This window comes from Neopsephotus bourkii, unplaced genomic scaffold (assembly GCF_033783945.1).
Source record: "Neopsephotus bourkii isolate Nb327-2 ecotype Australia unplaced genomic scaffold, CSIRO-AGI_Nbou_v1 NB_1768, whole genome shotgun sequence".
In the NCBI taxonomy this organism is placed as follows: Eukaryota; Metazoa; Chordata; class Aves; order Psittaciformes; family Psittacidae; genus Neopsephotus; species Neopsephotus bourkii.
The window spans coordinates 2,867,074-2,884,419 of NW_026902242.1; the positions used below are offsets into that span (position 1 = coordinate 2,867,074).

At 39.0% G+C, this 17,346-nt stretch overlaps 1 protein-coding gene across 11 annotated transcripts in view; it reads right to left on the reverse strand.

Annotated features, from left to right (window-relative positions):
- The window catches only part of LOC133225990 (uncharacterized oxidoreductase ZK1290.5-like), a 447,194-nt gene that overhangs the window by 429,614 nt on the left and 234 nt on the right, over window positions 1-17,346 (reverse strand). For all 11 annotated transcript variants that reach the window (XR_009729343.1, XR_009729342.1, XM_061379026.1 and 8 more), the window contains exon 2: window positions 2,470-2,718. Coding sequence is in view for 9 of the 11 variants with exons in the window: in XM_061379026.1 (XP_061235010.1) it covers window positions 2,470-2,718 (249 nt within the window). In the remaining 2 variants the exon portion in view is untranslated. The remainder of the gene's footprint in view (window positions 1-2,469; window positions 2,719-17,346) is intronic.

Below are 17,346 nucleotides of genomic sequence, written 5' to 3' on the forward strand. Positions count from 1 at the left end.
CACTGGGCACTGGTGAGGCCGCACCTTGAATCCTGTGTTCAGCTCTGGGGCCCCTCACTACAACAGAGACATTGAGGTGCTGGAGCAGGGCCAGAGAAGGGCAATGGAGCTGGTGCAGGGCCTGGAGCACAAGTGTGATGGGGAACGGCTGAGGGACCTGCAGGGTTCAGTTTGGGGAAGAGAAGGCTCAAGGGGGACCTGATAGCTCCCTACAACTGCCTGACAGGAGGATGGAGCCAGGAGGGGCTGGGCTCTGCTCCCAAGGGAACAAGGGATGGGACAAGAGGAAACAGCCTCAAGCTGCACCAGGGCAGGTTTAGATGGAGCTGAGGAACAATTCCTTCCCCAGAGGGTGCTCAGGCATTGGAACAGGCTGAACAGGGCAGGGCTGGAGTCACCGTCCCTGCAAGTGTTCACACACCGTGGAGACAAGGCCTCAGTGCCATGTGTTAGGGTGGCCTTGGCAGTGCTGGGGTACAGTTGGACTGGATGAGCTTAAAGGTCTTTTCCAACCTAGTGGATCCTTTGATTCTGTGACTCTGTGGTTTCTGTGAACTCCACAAAACACACCGTGTATTGCACCTCATCTGAAGGTCTTTTTCACCAGCACATACAGTATTAAACATAGAACTCTTTCACACAAGTGCTATCATACTATGTTTAACAAAAATAGTCTGTGGAATTGATCCAACAGAGATGTTGCAAATTGCATAGGCAGTTGTAATACTTAATTTGTCTTAGTGGTGTGAGGGAAAAAAAGTCTCGTAGCTGAACTTATCTGACAAACTGAATTTCTGTTTCTGTCATTCCCACGATTCATTCAAATGGTGACAGTATTTCCACATTTCTTGCTCTCAGGTATTTTTTTCAGTGTTTCACATATTTCTGCTGAGCAGCAATATGTAAACTAAGTATTGGTGTGACCACCCACTTTAATCAGCCTACTACCTGAGAAAGTAAAAGCAAATCACTGAAAACTAATTCCTGGAAGGGAGTCAAGCTTTCCTCTCATCAACATTCAGCACCAGTGCCATAGCAGGCAGAAAAAAGCAAGCAAACACAAAACGTAAGCAGCAGTAAGCAGAGAGGGAACATGTTATTTCTTAATTTAGAGGAGAAAGTCAGCACTTGAAACTTTGCCTATGAACTTCTCCTTGTAGTGACCTGTATTTGCCCAAGACAGACAAAAAAGAGATTTGATTTCATTTTGCATTATTCTGTACCTGGGCAGGAAGTTAAAGAATACAATTCCAGAAAGAATGAAACCAAAAATGTCTCAGTCTAACAGATACAGGGTTGTTTTCCCCTTCATCTTACAAAGCACCCAAGAAAAAAAGCCAGTGAATACAGCATACGACTGCCATTAATACTGCATGCCATTAATCCTGCAAGTTATGTACGTCACAAAAGCTGTTCACTTCTTCTTTAAAGTGTATTTATTTGTAACAGGGGGACAGTGTGAAGAAAGAAGCAAAATGAGGGTTTTCAGGACACTGACAGATAATGTCTGGCTGTTAGGTCAATTATTTCTGAATTATCAGCATAAACACTATCTTCACCAACATCACTGTTTTAGATTATTAGTTTAAGTTCATATTCCTCTCCCTCAACTTCCTTTTCATTGCTCCAGCTGGGGAAGAAGCAGCAAAAGCATTTTAAAAAACACCATGTTTATTTTGATCAGGTACCTCCTCTCCCATGAGCTGTTGCAAAGAATTAATCAGTGTCATTATTGCAACTCTTTGCCTGTCTAATAAGGGAGTTCCAACATCACGTCTTGGATGAGAGGTTTATAATCAGGGTAAGTTCCAAAGTGCGTAAATCTAATCCAGTGCTACTTAGAGTTAGTCTTCTAAAGGCTTGTAGATACTGCTAACATTTTCCCTGCAGTATACTGCAACAGGCCAAGCCAAAGGCAGATACTGAGACTTTTTAAAAGTTAAGAGACCTACAAAACAAGTTTTAGAAAGGAATCCCATTCCTTGAGATTTAACAGACCACAGAAGAATTTAGGCATTTTTGTCTCTCTGTTACTAATAAATTATCAGAAAGTTTATGAATCTTTTCAGGTGTTTTTAGCAAAATAGATGAAAGTCATGTAGTGGTTCCTCACAGAATTCCAGAGTGGTCTGTGTTGGAAGGGACCTTAAATCTTACCCAGTTCCAACCCCTGCCACAGGCAGGGGCACCTTCCACTAGAGCAGCTTGTTCCAAGTCCCATCCAACCAGGCTTTACAAAAATACCTTGATCTGTTGTAAAATATCTGCAGTAAGGAAAAATTCTGTGCTTTCTGTTGAATGCATGTGAACTTCCTAGAGAACAGAACAAGGTATCTACAAATATGTAAACAAAGGCAGGGTTTGGTTTCTGTGATCTATCTGTTCTACATTGTTTTTTCAGGAATTCATTCATCTTTGCAAATATTCGCATAGAAGGTGCAATAAATGAGCATATGCAAAGATTCATACCAAGGTATTCAACACCAAGTCTTTCACATGACTCCAAGCATGCTTTTTTTGTGTTTTCATAGCCATAATCACTATGCCACAGTTTGGTAGTTAGCCAGATGTCCTCTCGTTTCACACCACTCTCTTTGATGGCCTTTTGGAGCAGAGATTCACAGCCGTATCGTTTTGCTGTGTCAATATGACGAATGCCACAGCTTTGTATTGCATGGACCACAGCATCGTGGGAATAGCCACCTTGATGGGAAGTACCTAAACGAACAAAAGCAGAAATGAATTGTCAGCAGTAAGTTATGAGGGACATATTTTATCATTCTTTTTAATTGTTGTTTTCCTTTTTTGTCTATTGTCACAGAATCACCTTATTCAATTTTCATTTCCTAATAATAAGGAAATGGGAACTGACAGATCTCTAGGCTGGGAAAATACTTAAAGTGCTGGAATGCTGATGCTGATCAGAAATTACTTCACCAAAATCAAATATCAACAACATTTAAGTGTAAAGAACTGATTCCAGAAGTCAGGCTGAAGATCATAGAAGAGAAAACACATACTTTATGGAAAATAAGTATATGGCCCTTGATTTTCATATACAAGCACAACATTTACAGATGAAAATATTAATAAGAAGTAAAACGTAACCTGAAAAACAATTTACTTTGTGGAAAGCATATCCTGAAACCTTTACTCTGTTAACTCCTGTTAGCTTCAAGTTATTATTGCATTGTACAACCCTAGACCAGGCCATATCACAGGTGCAATTCACATCACATCAACCTCAGCAGCAACCAAAACAATGGAATCCTACCCAAGAATTCCAGAATGGGCATACAGGGAGTTTCAGTAACAAAGTATTGTAACTCTCATTGTGTAGGTATTCACTGGGATGTGTATTTTGCATGTCAAGGGGACGGAAAGAGGAGGGGACTCAGCAGGAAAAGCAACCAGCAGGAGGACTGTCAGATAAAGAACTGGTTGAGAGCAAGGATGATGTTTCTACTTACGCTTTCCTGTTAGTTGTTTTTCCTGCAATGAGCCCCTCACCCATGCCTCATCACTCACACACTTCCCACAAATAGTATTTTCTACAGTTTGTTGGAGGAAATGCTCAGTCAGCTCTAGCCAGCTACCAAAGCCACCTTCTGAGATGATGATTAGTACTTAAAGGCCCTGGTGTTACCAGTAAAGAGTTGGCATGAAAACAGCCAAGTCACTAACTTCCCAGTTAAAGGCCCAGAGCAGTCATGACAGTCAACAGCAACAGGGTGTTCAGCCTCTGATGAATCTAAATTAAGGACTCCAGGTCAAAGAAGAAGAACTGAATTTTCTATCTGCTGTCAACTTTCCCTCCAGAAAGAATGTTTATGCCTACATCAAACACTATCTGCATGTTATGACATTAACAAATGTATATGCCCCCCACAGACTGTCAGCAAACGGGAACAAATGAAAATATACATACAGTTACTTATGACTCATCCTTAAAACTCCCACACCTGAACTGGAGAGGGAACGCCCATGGGAATATGCAGTACTTTCTCATACATATATTAACAATGCCAGCAAGAATGAGGAGGGCTTCCAAAAGCCCTACCTGCATGAAGGCAAGCCAGATTCTCCTACATGCTCAGGATTTTTGTTCATTCCTAAGCTTAGAAGGAAAGCAAATGATAACTCTGTAACCTTGCTCAACACTCCAAGTCATTTAAAATAAGATGTAACAGGTCTGACATAACATGCATCCACCCAAAGATCATGACACTCTGCTGACCACAATGGGTCAATCCCCACTTTGTGTTTATGACCTACAAACTGTGGAATATGGAATTCTTCATTTATCTTCATGGATTTGAAAGTGATGAAATTATACTACTATATTCCTACAGTGTTGAGATGTGTATCAGACGTATTTTACCTTCCACATGTAAACAAAGTTTTAATGTTTTAAAAGTCAAAAATTCAAAATTCTTCTTTTCTTTATAGCCACTATTTATAATTAATTTATGATTCATCTAGAAACAGATGTCCCTGTAACCTTGTTTTACCTCAAGGTAAGTCAAGCTGGGTTAACTTACATTCTCAAAATATCAATGTTGACAAATTTTAGATGAATGCATTGCTACTACATTGCAACTCTAGGCAAAGAATATATATGCAAATATTGCATTATTCAAATCCTAAAGAGATTTAACTTAAGCATTATATAACTAGCATAGAAAAATTACTATACTTTTTCATAACAGTTCCTTTACTTTTCATAAGCTGGTACTGGTGCCAAAGAAATAAGGTTGTAACTATTGTGTCTGTTTCTGGCTGAATGGACATTTCTAGGCGCAGAATGAATGGAGTTCATTTAGAGGTCTCGCAAATGGACTCAGACTCTTTTCATGCATAATAGATTTCAGCAAGAACATTTAGGACAAACAACTTTTTTTTTTTTCCTTTTCCTTTTAAATTTAACCCTTTGAGTTCAAGGAAGGGAATGCGAAAGAAGGAAAATCCAGAATAATTTTCTTCCTGTTCTCCATTCAGTGATGGCATGCACACTTGTTTCACAAGGAAATAAAGAAACCAAGATCAGCCTGGAGGGAATTATCTCAGTTTCTATGCCTAAAAATTAACCACAACAGTCCTGATGCTCTACATAGTAATTAAAAAGAGAGCTTAACACTTTTTTAATATTACCACTTTGCAAGCCTTAACTTACTCATGAACAACAGGTTTCTAAGTTAATTATGCGACTGACATAACAGCTTCTGCACTTTAGAAATCAGTCTTCTTGGGTTTACTCATGTGATTAAATATGCTACAATTCACAGCTGCAGAAGGGTGACAAAAGAAAGTGGAGTGACTTGAATTTGGTATTTTTTTTTATATCTTACATGCATTGTGTGAACACTTTTTTAACATTCTTACATGTTTGGGACTCCCCTTTTCTCAGAGATGCAATTCACACTGTACATGGATATTTAAAGACAAAATCCAATCTTTTATTTGAAATTAATGAACTAGCAACCATTGTATCCCATTACTGTTTCTAAATAAAAATAGAAGCAGCTTTTAATAAAGGAAGTCAAATACAAGTAAGTCTGCAAAAGTTGCCTATTTTCTAGCTAGCATTTAACCTGTTTTCCTAGGGGAACAGCACTAGTCTCTCAATGACTGACCTATCTCGATCTAAACATTTCTGATATGATTAAAATCCTCTGGACTTTGTGAAAATTGGTGGCTGGGAGATACAAGGATACTGTAACGGATAGATAGATCATAGAATCATAGCACAGTTTGGGTTGGAAAGGACCTTCAAAGGTCATCTAGACCAACCCCCTGCAATGAGCAGGCACTTTGAAAGCCTTTTGTTGTCTTTAATTTAAACCTCGATGTCCTTTTAATATATGAGCACTTACACCCACACAAAGAAGAAAGTAATGTTCTTGTGAAGAAGGAGTTTTCTTATTTTCTCAATTTCTCTTTTACATGAGACACCTTCCTCCCTCTCTCATGTTACTGCACTCACTTATATACTTGGTGGATTAAGTGACAATAGGAAGTTACATACCAGGACACATGGCCACACGAGCTGCGAGTGCTACAGAGATGTTAGCCTGAATGGTGTTTGACAGTTAGTTATGTTGAAAGAAAGCTCTATAAATTCCCATTTCTGTTTAATTTTGCAGTAAAACCTGGTGTTTGGTACAGAGAACTAGGAAACATTATTCAGAAACATGCTGAAGCAAGTGGATTTTCAGTGGTAGGTCAAAGGGACACAAATCCACTGAAAACTAGGCTTACTTACTTACATGGTTATTTTGTCATGATTACTCATACACCCTGAAAAAGACCGCCACCAGAACTGGGATGAGAAACGTGCTCTGGCAACCCTTACAAACCTCCAAACATTATTAGGAAGGCAGAATCCTGTTCATAACGCAGTTACTACACAGAAAAATACAACCAACCACCCAGTCAGCACCGTTTCCCAAGACAAAATCAACAACATACCTCCTCCCCACCCCCTCAATGCTACACCCCACTTCCCAGTTTTAGGCACCATCTCAGCTGACTCTCAGCCTCATTAAACATTTTGTTCTCCTTCACAGAAGCTGTAGAACTACAGAGCCAGATCCAAAGCATCTGCATTTTCCGAAGACAATCAGGGCCTACCTTCTCCCTGCCTTTGTAGAAGAGCATGCCTTCATGTTCTCTGTGAAATGTGAAAGGATTATTTATCTGAATATGCGAATAAGTTGATGAGTAACTTCATCATGAAGCTCATTAACAACTTTGGCTACTTGAAATCAATGGAATCACTTACATAAGAAGAGTTCCTGTTAGTGATCGTGTCAGAGATGAAGATTTTCTGACATCAGTACTAAATTACAACAGTTGACAAACAAAACACCTACAAAAACACCCATTCCTTCACAGGTTTTTCTACAAGTAACCACTTGAGAAAAGAACTCACAAAAGCTCAAACATCCTTTTATCAATGTTTACACACTCAATGGGTATATGTGGCATTGTATACCTTGAAATACCTTGTCCTATTGGTTTTATTTCCATTATTTCAACATAATGCTTCATATAATATGCATCATATAATGCATGACCACAGAATGCATCTTATGAATACGTTACAGTATTTGGTGCCAATACAGTTCTATTTCACTGCAACTTCATGAGCAAATTTGATGATAAAACATAAAATTATGCCTATACATAGAGCAAATGAACATATAACACATTCAAAGGTTCGTTGCTTAAATGAGTCTAGAGAGTATACCATGAAGTTTCTCTTGCCTCTGTAAAAGCTATCTGGATTATGGATATTACTTTGTATATATATATATATATACACATACACATATATATATATAAGATATACTTTGGTAATGTTTCTCTTTTTTGCTAAGTATGACCCATTGCTTAGTGAAAAGGGGTCACTCTGGGACTGTTTTTCTCCTGTGCGACTCAGTTAGAATAAGCTCATAGAATTCAGTAAGGTGAGGAAGAAAAGTAGGCAGGAATGATTTTAAACTCTGCCATTCTACTCAGACAAATCAACACAGGCACCAAAGGGTAGGAGAGAGCCATGACATGTTTATTATGTATCCAGGGAAAGGGAAGCCAGAATTGCTAGTTTTCTCTCTTCCTGAGAGGAAGGAAGAAATGGCAATGAGCCACTGTTGACAGAAGCACTCTATTCCCTCCATCCCAAAGAGGCTTTGACTGTAAAGGATATTCAGATCATCTACTGTAAAATGACCGGACATCTCTGATCACTGACCCACCATTTATCTAATCAGAACATGAGAAAAGGAGCTCTGAAAGCAGCTTCTCAGTTGCTCTCACAACAAGCCCAGAAAGTCTGTAAGGAGCATCTATTATCAGTGGGATGCTATGGCTCTGATATGGCATCAATTCCTTAATGTGGTTTATGGCAGCACAAATACACTATAACACAAAAAATGCAAGTAGTTTTTTTTCTATGCGAGTGAAGAAGTTTCTACTGGAAAGTGCCGCTATTTCAATTATTCCGCTGTTGTACAGAAATATTGTTAGCATGCAGAACTTCCCAATAAAATTTATAGGAAAGGCCAAGTCTGGAAAGGCAGTTATGAATCTGTAATCCATGTAGAAACGTCATAAGCAGAGCAGCAGCACACATTTATTTAAATGCCTTTACAGACAGACTGCCAAATCCTGAAGCCTTTTCTTTCACTCCACACTTTCCCACCACCGTGAGAACTATTTCTCATTAACAACCAAATTGGTTTCAGATGCTCTGTTATAAGATGTTACCTTAGAAACCATTGGCTAAAAGACTGTGGCTTCCTTCCATAGAAATCTCAAGCAGTGAAAAGGCAGATTTTCTGGCATAAATCAAATCCAATTTCTAGGGTTCACTAAACCTTTTCTCCTCAGAATAATGTTTTGTGACTAGATCTTAGCAGTTAATAGTGCACAAAGAATTGCTGGTGTGAACCAGTTTTAAATGATTTTCATTCTATTCCCTTTGTTAACTCAATTCAAATTACTTCCAGTGCTTATCATACCTCGATAGAACTTTTAACTAAGTACGATATATACTATCGTTATACTATAAATATGACAATTAATAGATTGAATAAAAATTCATTTCCTTTCCCTCCCCTCTCATACATCTCCTTACACTACTCTGATAAAGATTACATTCACTTATTAGACATTTGGAAATACTTCACAATAAGCGAGACAAACCTCTGACAATTTTTTCCACCTCTAAACATCTTCCACAGAAAAAAAACATGATCAAAAGAAACAGAAATATTAAGCTCATACTCTGTACTTAGTATGACATTATCATAATGATTCCTGCTCTGAAAGTTTGTTAAGTTATGCACATAATTTACAACTAAGCATAAACAACATACAATTAAGTAGAGGGACAGCAATTTTAAAAGGTGTAGTTGACCATGAGACCAATAATTCAAATACACTTAGAATAAGGGAGATGGAACTGCATGATCTTAAGGTCCTTTCCAACCCAAACCAGTCTGTGATTCTATGATATTACAGAAAAAATAACAGAGAACTGCTATTTATAGAGCCTTGTAGCTTACAAGATGAAAATGTATGTGTAATAATTCACCACTGTAAGATCCTAATTCAAGACATCATTCAAGCTACTTTTTGCATAGCACCCTTTATACCTACCAGACTACTCACAGGACAAGTGCAATAGTGAATCATGACAAGATCCTACTCCTGCAATGCCACATGATACTGCAAATCCAAGTCTTGCAGTGCCCCACCACTAACTATTCATGGGTTCAAAGGCCAGCAGCAACCACCCATCCACACTGCAAACTAAAACTGAACAATGAAGAATATTTCTGATCAAATGGCTTTCTTTTTCCCCACATCACCCAAGAATTTAAAATGTATTGTCTCAAGGTTTCCAAGACAAGCAACACTTCTTTTAGCCCCTCCTATCACATTGCACGTTCAACCTTAGAACAGCATGTATTACAATGCAAAGCACTTCCATTCAGGCATTAAGCCTGGGGAATAGACCTTGTAGTTATGAATCCCTGTAACGAGGATTTTGTATCACTGTGTGCTGGAGGTACTTGGCATAAACATTAGAAGAGCTGAAGAACATGGTATCTCCTTCCTCCCGCTTTGGAGGCATGAGGAGCTCCTGCAATTTCAGATACAGCAGCATGTGACATCACCATTCAATGCTGCCAAATCTCTGCTAGGGAGTTCTGGCAAAGAAAAAAGGTATGATGACTAACATCTGCTGCATGAAGGTCAAAAGATAAATGTCAGCTTTCTTACCCCCCCACAAAGCTTCGTATCAGTTTTCTACATTACAGAAACATGGTGAAAGGCAAAAGCTAAATACACTGGAGCTTGCTTCTCTGTTCAGTTCAAAGTGGTTACAAATAACTACTGGGCAATGAAGCTTGGAACATTTAAAAGCATTAATGGCAACAGGAAATTTAAAAGCAGATGCATAAAGTGCCTCTGCTTATGCTGATAAAGGTTTTAATTATTAAATGATAGAAATCTATATTAGCTTTTTATTACTTAGACTCAGTGATGAACATTTAAAATTTATCTGTAACACATAAGCAACAGGGCAATTATTAAAAAGAATCTGTCACGAAAAAGCATTCAGTCCTTTCTAAGGAGTAAGCCACCACCAGACTGAAAGTAGGTGAAGTTAGAAGCAAGCAAATAATTTGGAGGTCAGCAGGTTCAGTCAGGCTAGGAGAGGATACTGCTTTATTCCACTGTCTACAAATACACAGCGCCTGGGATACAGCCACGTTTTCTACAGGAGAGAAGTTAAAGATCTGGAGGCCCTCAAAGCTCAAGTACAACTTCTCAAGGTCAGATCTACAGAAACGCTGGATGAATTGAGACAGAAAGATTTATAGATGTGGCATTTTGTTCATCACAAGAGGCTATTAAAGCCCCTTGGTAACCAGGGGTGAGAAGCAAAGTCCTGACAGAATACAAAAAATGGTTGAGACATAAAACAAAGGGAAGAATTAAACAGCTGACTCTTATTACAGGGTAAGATTAATAGGGGGAGTGCCATAGGTCTTGGTAGCAGGACCACTGTTCCATAAATTTCCTTAAGAACTGAAGCCATGAAGAAACAAGAGGCAGGAATTAAGAAAAGAAAGGCAGGAACAATGTAGAATGACAAGTGAAGGCTTGATTCTGCTGCCACTAAACTGAAAAGCAAACTCTCAATTCATTCCAATCCCAATAAGACCAGGTTTTTTCTAACCACAGCTAAGTTTCAGAATGAATATGGGCAACTCTAGATTTTGTAATTAGGAAGCAGCTAACTGGATTAGTAATACATAAGGGAAGGCAGTGTTAAAATACTTCCACTCAGCATTAAAGTTCAAGTAAAATGTAGCATTTTGATTCAAAACCCCTACAAGTAACCAAAAAACACAACACAACCTGGAGCAATGAAAGTGGAGAAATCTGCTTCTATGTTGTCCCACTTGTGAAAATAAATGGGAACAATACAAGAAGTCTTGTATGGCTGCAATGCAAATGATGCAGTATCTTAATGCAATCAAGTCAGTTTAAAAACCTACTTTAACAATTTATTTGCTTAGATAAAGCTACAGATGGATATCAGGAATCTTATCTGTGGAACTCCTTGAAATGAGGACAGAGATTATAAGGGTCTTCAATGAGTACTGAAGGATTCTATGTGTGCCTGTGTTATTATTTTATCATGTCAGTAGTGCAACATACTGACAAATGCAGTAAAAATGCGATTTAAGCAAGACAGTAGTTCTATAAATTAACCAACATCATATTATTTACTGGAATTGATTTTTACTCCTCCCAGGCTTTGGCTATTTGACAAGAAGCTGCTCAGAGCAGTACCTGTCTGATCTTCCAGTTACAGTGTCTAGCGTAGTGGCACTGTCCATTCTCAGATGATCCTCTGTAAGGAACATCATTACTATTAATGAAAGACTCACTGTGTGTGACATGAGTAAGACACAATGAGTATAAAGACTTATTTTGTTTAGTAATTACCTGTCCTGAAGCCCCTTCCTAAACAAGAATGTAATTAATTTTATACTTCAACAGCAGTGGATCCTTAGAGAATTTTTTCTCTCATCAAGCTGCTACTCTAATTCCAGCTACCCCAAGGATTACAGAGAAAGCAACTTCACACAAAAACATTTTATGAATTTTGGGTATCACCTTGTCAGGAAATCACATGCTATTTGACCAGCCCCCTGGAATTTCATTATTAATGTCCCTAAAAAAAAACCAACAAATCACCACACATCCCTCACCCCCACCCCCCTACAAAAAAAGAAACCACCCAAATCTCACTACCAAAAACCCACCAAAAAAACCCTCCAAACTACAAAAAAAAATAAATCCCTCTTCTAATTGGAATATAACTACCTATCAAGGGGATGAAGATAGTTTCACAAGAGAGAGCCAGAATAAGCCTTATGAGATGTCCACAACTGATGTTTTGGGGACCTTTTGTAATACTGCAAATTTTTATCCAATGGAAACAAGCATTCAGAGAAGTGTGCCGGTAAAATTCACGAACAAGTCAAATACTTTTAACTACCAAGAGACTTTATCAAGATTCCTTCATAACACAGAGTGTTGCCATGCTGAATTTAACCATTCAGCACATAAACTTGAAAAAGCATCCTAGTATTTGTTACACGAAGAAAAGCCCTTGTGCTACCGAAGTATGTTCAAATGCTTTAGAGCACTTTTACTCCCCAGACTTTAAAAGCAAAACCAAAGTGACTTAACAGAAGTAAGTTTGACCCATACAAACTGTATGCACTTTTCTTCCAAAGCCTGAAGATGATATTGTGTGAACCATTTTGGTATGTGATCCATTTTTTGAGGACGTTCCTTTAAATAAGCACTAAGTACCCTGTAGTTAATTAAACTAAGACAATGTAATAGTATGGAATTCCCTATGATAGTACAAACACCCCCAAAGCATGTGACTCTCAGGTACATCTACCTCCTATAACTACACTGACTTCAGAGCACTGTAATCTTGTATCAGTTATTTGTCCTGTATTTCTAAAACACTAATAAAAGTCTTGCAAATATGTAAAGATATTATAGCTATCTTCTTAGCAAGATAGTGAATGTATCCATTTTCTAAAGCAATCTAAAGCCATTAGTAATGTGCACTCTGGGGCATAGCTTTACACTTGCATCAAGTATTAGGGCCAAAATGTCAGATCATTTTAGACTTGAGCTTACTCTAGTTGAAAGCAGCCTTTGTAATGACAATTATCATTGACTGTAAATATGCCTGACCCTCTGCGTACGGATAATAATGACACATTTGTTAGAATCAAACCATAAGAAATGGAAACTTATCAACAGTTTTTATAATCATACAGTAAACAGGATGCAGATTGGTTTTATTTATTAATTCAAACTTAGCTCTACAGCGTATTTCTAACACAAAGGTGGGCTGCCTTGTAGTAGGTTTCTCAGGAAAGTCAGCATGTTTTACCATTGCTAGTAGACTCATCTTTCTGCTGAACACAAGACAGATCCAACACAGTATGAGTATTCATCTAAGTAAATACAGAACTTTGGATGGAAAGAACTTGGCACGTTATTTTAAGCAACCTTTCAGCAGATTATAAATTGTGCACAATACACAGCCTTCTCTGGTGTAAAAAATCCACTTTTTTCACTAGGGATTTTGGTGGAAATGGATCATCCTCACCAAGAACAGTTTGTGTAAGTGAACACAAAGCTTAAGAAAGAGAACAGTAACCTCATGAAAGGCCACTTAACCTCCTTCGTCCCATCTCCCCTTTTTCAATAAGCCTTCACCAACTTACTTCTCCTATCCAAATCTGGATGCCAAAGCAGTTATGACATGGAAACCCATTGAAAAGTAGAAAACCCAGTTAAAAAATAACCCAACACCTTTTGACAACTGAAGCTTCAACAGAAGGAACAGATATTTTTGGCAAAATGCTATCCTGGATTGCTGTTGCATTCTCTCGAGTAACACGTTCTGGCCAAGAAACACATTACATGTCTCCTACTCCAGCTCTCAGCTACTGCAAAAGGGGTTTCATCACTTCGAAGCAACTTGCATATCTGAGCTGCCTTCCAGTGGACATGACTGGATAATTGCAACCACCTTAATCCAACCAACTGAATAGCTGTTAACCACCTTAATCAGCTCATGCATATTTATCGCTCTCTGAAACTTTTAGAGACTATCTAGCAAGAGAGGCAACATACATATCCTCCCTCTCAAAGATGACTTTTCATAGATAACGATTACGTCTGCGTGTTTGGAGGGATAAGAAATAACAAAGAAACAACCAAATCTTAAATCCTGCAGACAATGGCCTTGCAGAAAATGCAGCCTCATTGATGAAAGTTCCTATCTCCTTTATAGCTGGGTAAACTTTCTGCCCTGAAAACGTTAGTTAATGCAGTAAGACTGTAACAAAAATAAGCCATTCATTTGTAAAAGAGCAGTGAGGTGGGGACACCTACCACAGATAAAGATCACACTGTGTCAGGCTGCATGCCATCCTATTTATAGCTTGACCACAAATGCAGGCATGGGGCATCTTGACCTCTCCCCCACTTCTTTTCTTAAACCCACAATATTTTAGAGCAAGATATCAAGGATTCCCTAAAACTATGTGACTGGTTCCTATCTATTACAAGATCCACAAAAAGCTGCAGAATGGATAAACTCTATGTCAAGCGTTACACTAGCAAGACAAGAATAGGTAAGTGATGTGTAGGAACCAAATCCTGCTGTACGTGACATCACTCTATGTCAAGAGAAGCTCCTTGGAAGCCATACCTGACAGAAGTTACTGGGCCAAACAATTCCAAACTTAATTCTCTTGATCTTACATGTTACTATCCATTTACTGTAGTCTGAGTTCAAGCTTGACAATCAACTATTTACTACTTATTAATCCGACAAAAGGATAGCAAGCAGGATGCTGTTTGGTAGATAATACAAAGGAGTCTTTCTGCCTGTCTACTTTCCAGTCAGCTTATTCTCCCAATCACCTAAGAAATGAAACCTCCAAGTAACAGAAAGGTGGTTCCATGGTTCCATGTTCATTAAATCAATCTCCAGAAATAGGCAAAAAAGTCACAGGTTAAAACAACCAACCTACCTATGCCTCCAAAAACACTGTGAAAGGAAAAAACAGAAGTGTTTTCTAGAAGCATAGGTCTTTTTGCTTATTTACAGACTTTTAGCCCATATAAAGACTGTCTAAGGGAGGGCTCTATCAAGTATACTTAAGGTTAATAGATACTACAATGTCAAATTCCTACACTGGGCATTCACATATTGCATGTTTATGAACACGTGTGTGCACATAAATACATGGTAAAAGCAGTTACCAATATTTTGGAGACTTTTAAATCTTTTCGTTGATGTTGCTCGGACTTTTTTAACTAATATGTACAGCTCAAATGACTGGGTACTTCCAAACAAGCATTACAAACTACCTGTATTCACTTAATGGTTCTGGAAGAAAGAACAGCCCTATTAAAATCAAAGGCCAACTTCTACTGACTGAAGTGGCTTAATACACCCTAAAATCCATATAAGCTTCAATTTTGCTTTCCTTTATACTAATGGAAATCCTAAATAATTGCTCTGAAGTCAGTAGAGACTCATGGGATAAATACAAAACGAGCAAAAGGGTCATCCTATTTTATAGCTTAGCTCAATAATGTGTGATAGATTAACTCCAGTGTTACAAAGACAGTTTAGGGCCTTTGATTTGCAGGTTTATGTAAAGTGATTAAAAACTTGGGATACAGAATTGACCCATGATAAAACTGCACCATGAAAGACTGACTGGGAAGGGTATTCATGTTTTAGAATATGCTATGAATGAAAGGGGCTTCTGGAAAGATTCTTAAGAAGAGATACATGATCAAATACAAGCCAAAAGAACCAGAGGCTTTAATCAAGAGATAAATGAACTCCTTATTTTTACAAGAGATAAAAACTAATTTAACTGTATAAAAAGACAGATGAGATCTGCTCAGGTATGCAGTGGGCACTGCTTTGTGGATGGTATGCGTGTGCTTGTTTGTGGCACACCTTTCAGGCACTCTGCTACAACTCCTGCTTTGGAGAGTTAATGGTCTGTTATTTGTACAGCATGGACAGGGCTCTGACAGCACAGAATTCTGGGATTAATCCTCCTTTGCTCACACGGTTCTGTGCTGCCTGGAAAAAATGGCCTTTAATCATTTAATAGTTTGGCTCTTGTGAGCAGATCCACCAATTACACGGATCTGGAATTCAGAATAGTATAAAACAAATATTCCTATGTAAAGGAATATTGGCTTTATTATTTTAGTTATGGGAATTATTAAATTCCTATAACTAAAGAGAGCATTCCTCTGCAAGCCAGTCTTGGGTTTGTACCTTCTAGAGTTCAGATTCCCCTTTTCTCAAAGGGATAAGTGAAAATAAATGTTTAGCTTGCCATGTAAATCAAAAACAAATAGACAAAAAAAGTTCCTTCAAATTTCACAGACACTTTCATGCCTGAGCAGTCACTGCAAGAGTGTATCCTGCTTAGTCTGTAGCCTTCTTTTGCCAGGACTGAATGCAGCAGCTTTCCTGATCTACCACTACTATCATTAACTCAAACAACTGACATTGTCTTAAAAGACTTCTCATTTTCTCCACATTTTAGAAAAGAAATTCTTTAAGAGTTTAATCAGCTCTATTGCAGAACTTCTCATGGCACAATTGATAATAAAATGAAACAGAAATTGCAACAAAATTAATGCTCCTTCACATTTTTGTATTTTCAGGCAGACTTTTTTCCTCCTAAAAGTCATACGTATTTGTACGAGCAACAACTGAAAACTGTTAAACTTCAGTTATCATGTTACCAAAACATGGCTTCCAAAAGAAAAACCAAAACACCTCCCTCTCCCTCACCCGAGATTCTGCCACACTGCCAGGGCTTCACAGCGCTTGAATTCAACATACGCAGCTACAAGACACACACCTTCTAACTCTCCCAAGGCTGAGATTCCTACACAGGCTTTTAACTACAGCAGATGCAGCTGGCCAAAAAGAAAACACATTCCAGTAACACGAATCAGAGCTTGAAAGTCTGCTTTAAAGAAAAGTCTGCTACCAAGCCCGGTGAGAAAAAAAAAACAAACCACAAAGCAACACCTTGGGGGAAGTGGAAGGCGAGGCCGCACCTTGAATCCTGTGTTCAGCTCTGGGGCCCCTCACTACAAGAGAGACACTGAGGTGCTGGAGCAGGGCCAGAGAAGGGCAACAGTGCTGGTGCAGGGCCTGGAGCACAAGTGTGATGGGGAACGGCTGAGGGATGTGCTCATCAGTGGGGAAGAGAAGGCTCAGGGGGACCTGATCGCTCCCTACAACTGCCTGACAGGAGGATGGAGCCAGGAGGGGCTGGGCTCTGCTCCCAAGGAACAAGGGATGGGACAAGAGGAAACGGCCTCAAGCTGCACCAGGGCAGGTTTAGATGGAGCTGAGGAACAATTCCTTCCCCAGAGGGTGCTCAGGCATTGGAACAGGCTGCCCAGGGCAGGGCTGGAGTCACCGTCCCTGCAAGTGTTCACACACCGTGGAGACGAGGCCCTCAGAGATAGGGCTAACCTCAGGGTTACTGGTGGCCTTGGCAGTGCTGAGGAACGGTTGGACTCGTGCTCTTTTCCAATCGAGCTGATTTTATGATTCTGTGATTCTATGATTTTTACTCCTCAACGGAAAAACACTCGTTCTCCACCTTGTCTTGCCGCAGGGCAGTAGGAGACGCCCCAGAAGATCACGCTAAACAGGAACACAGG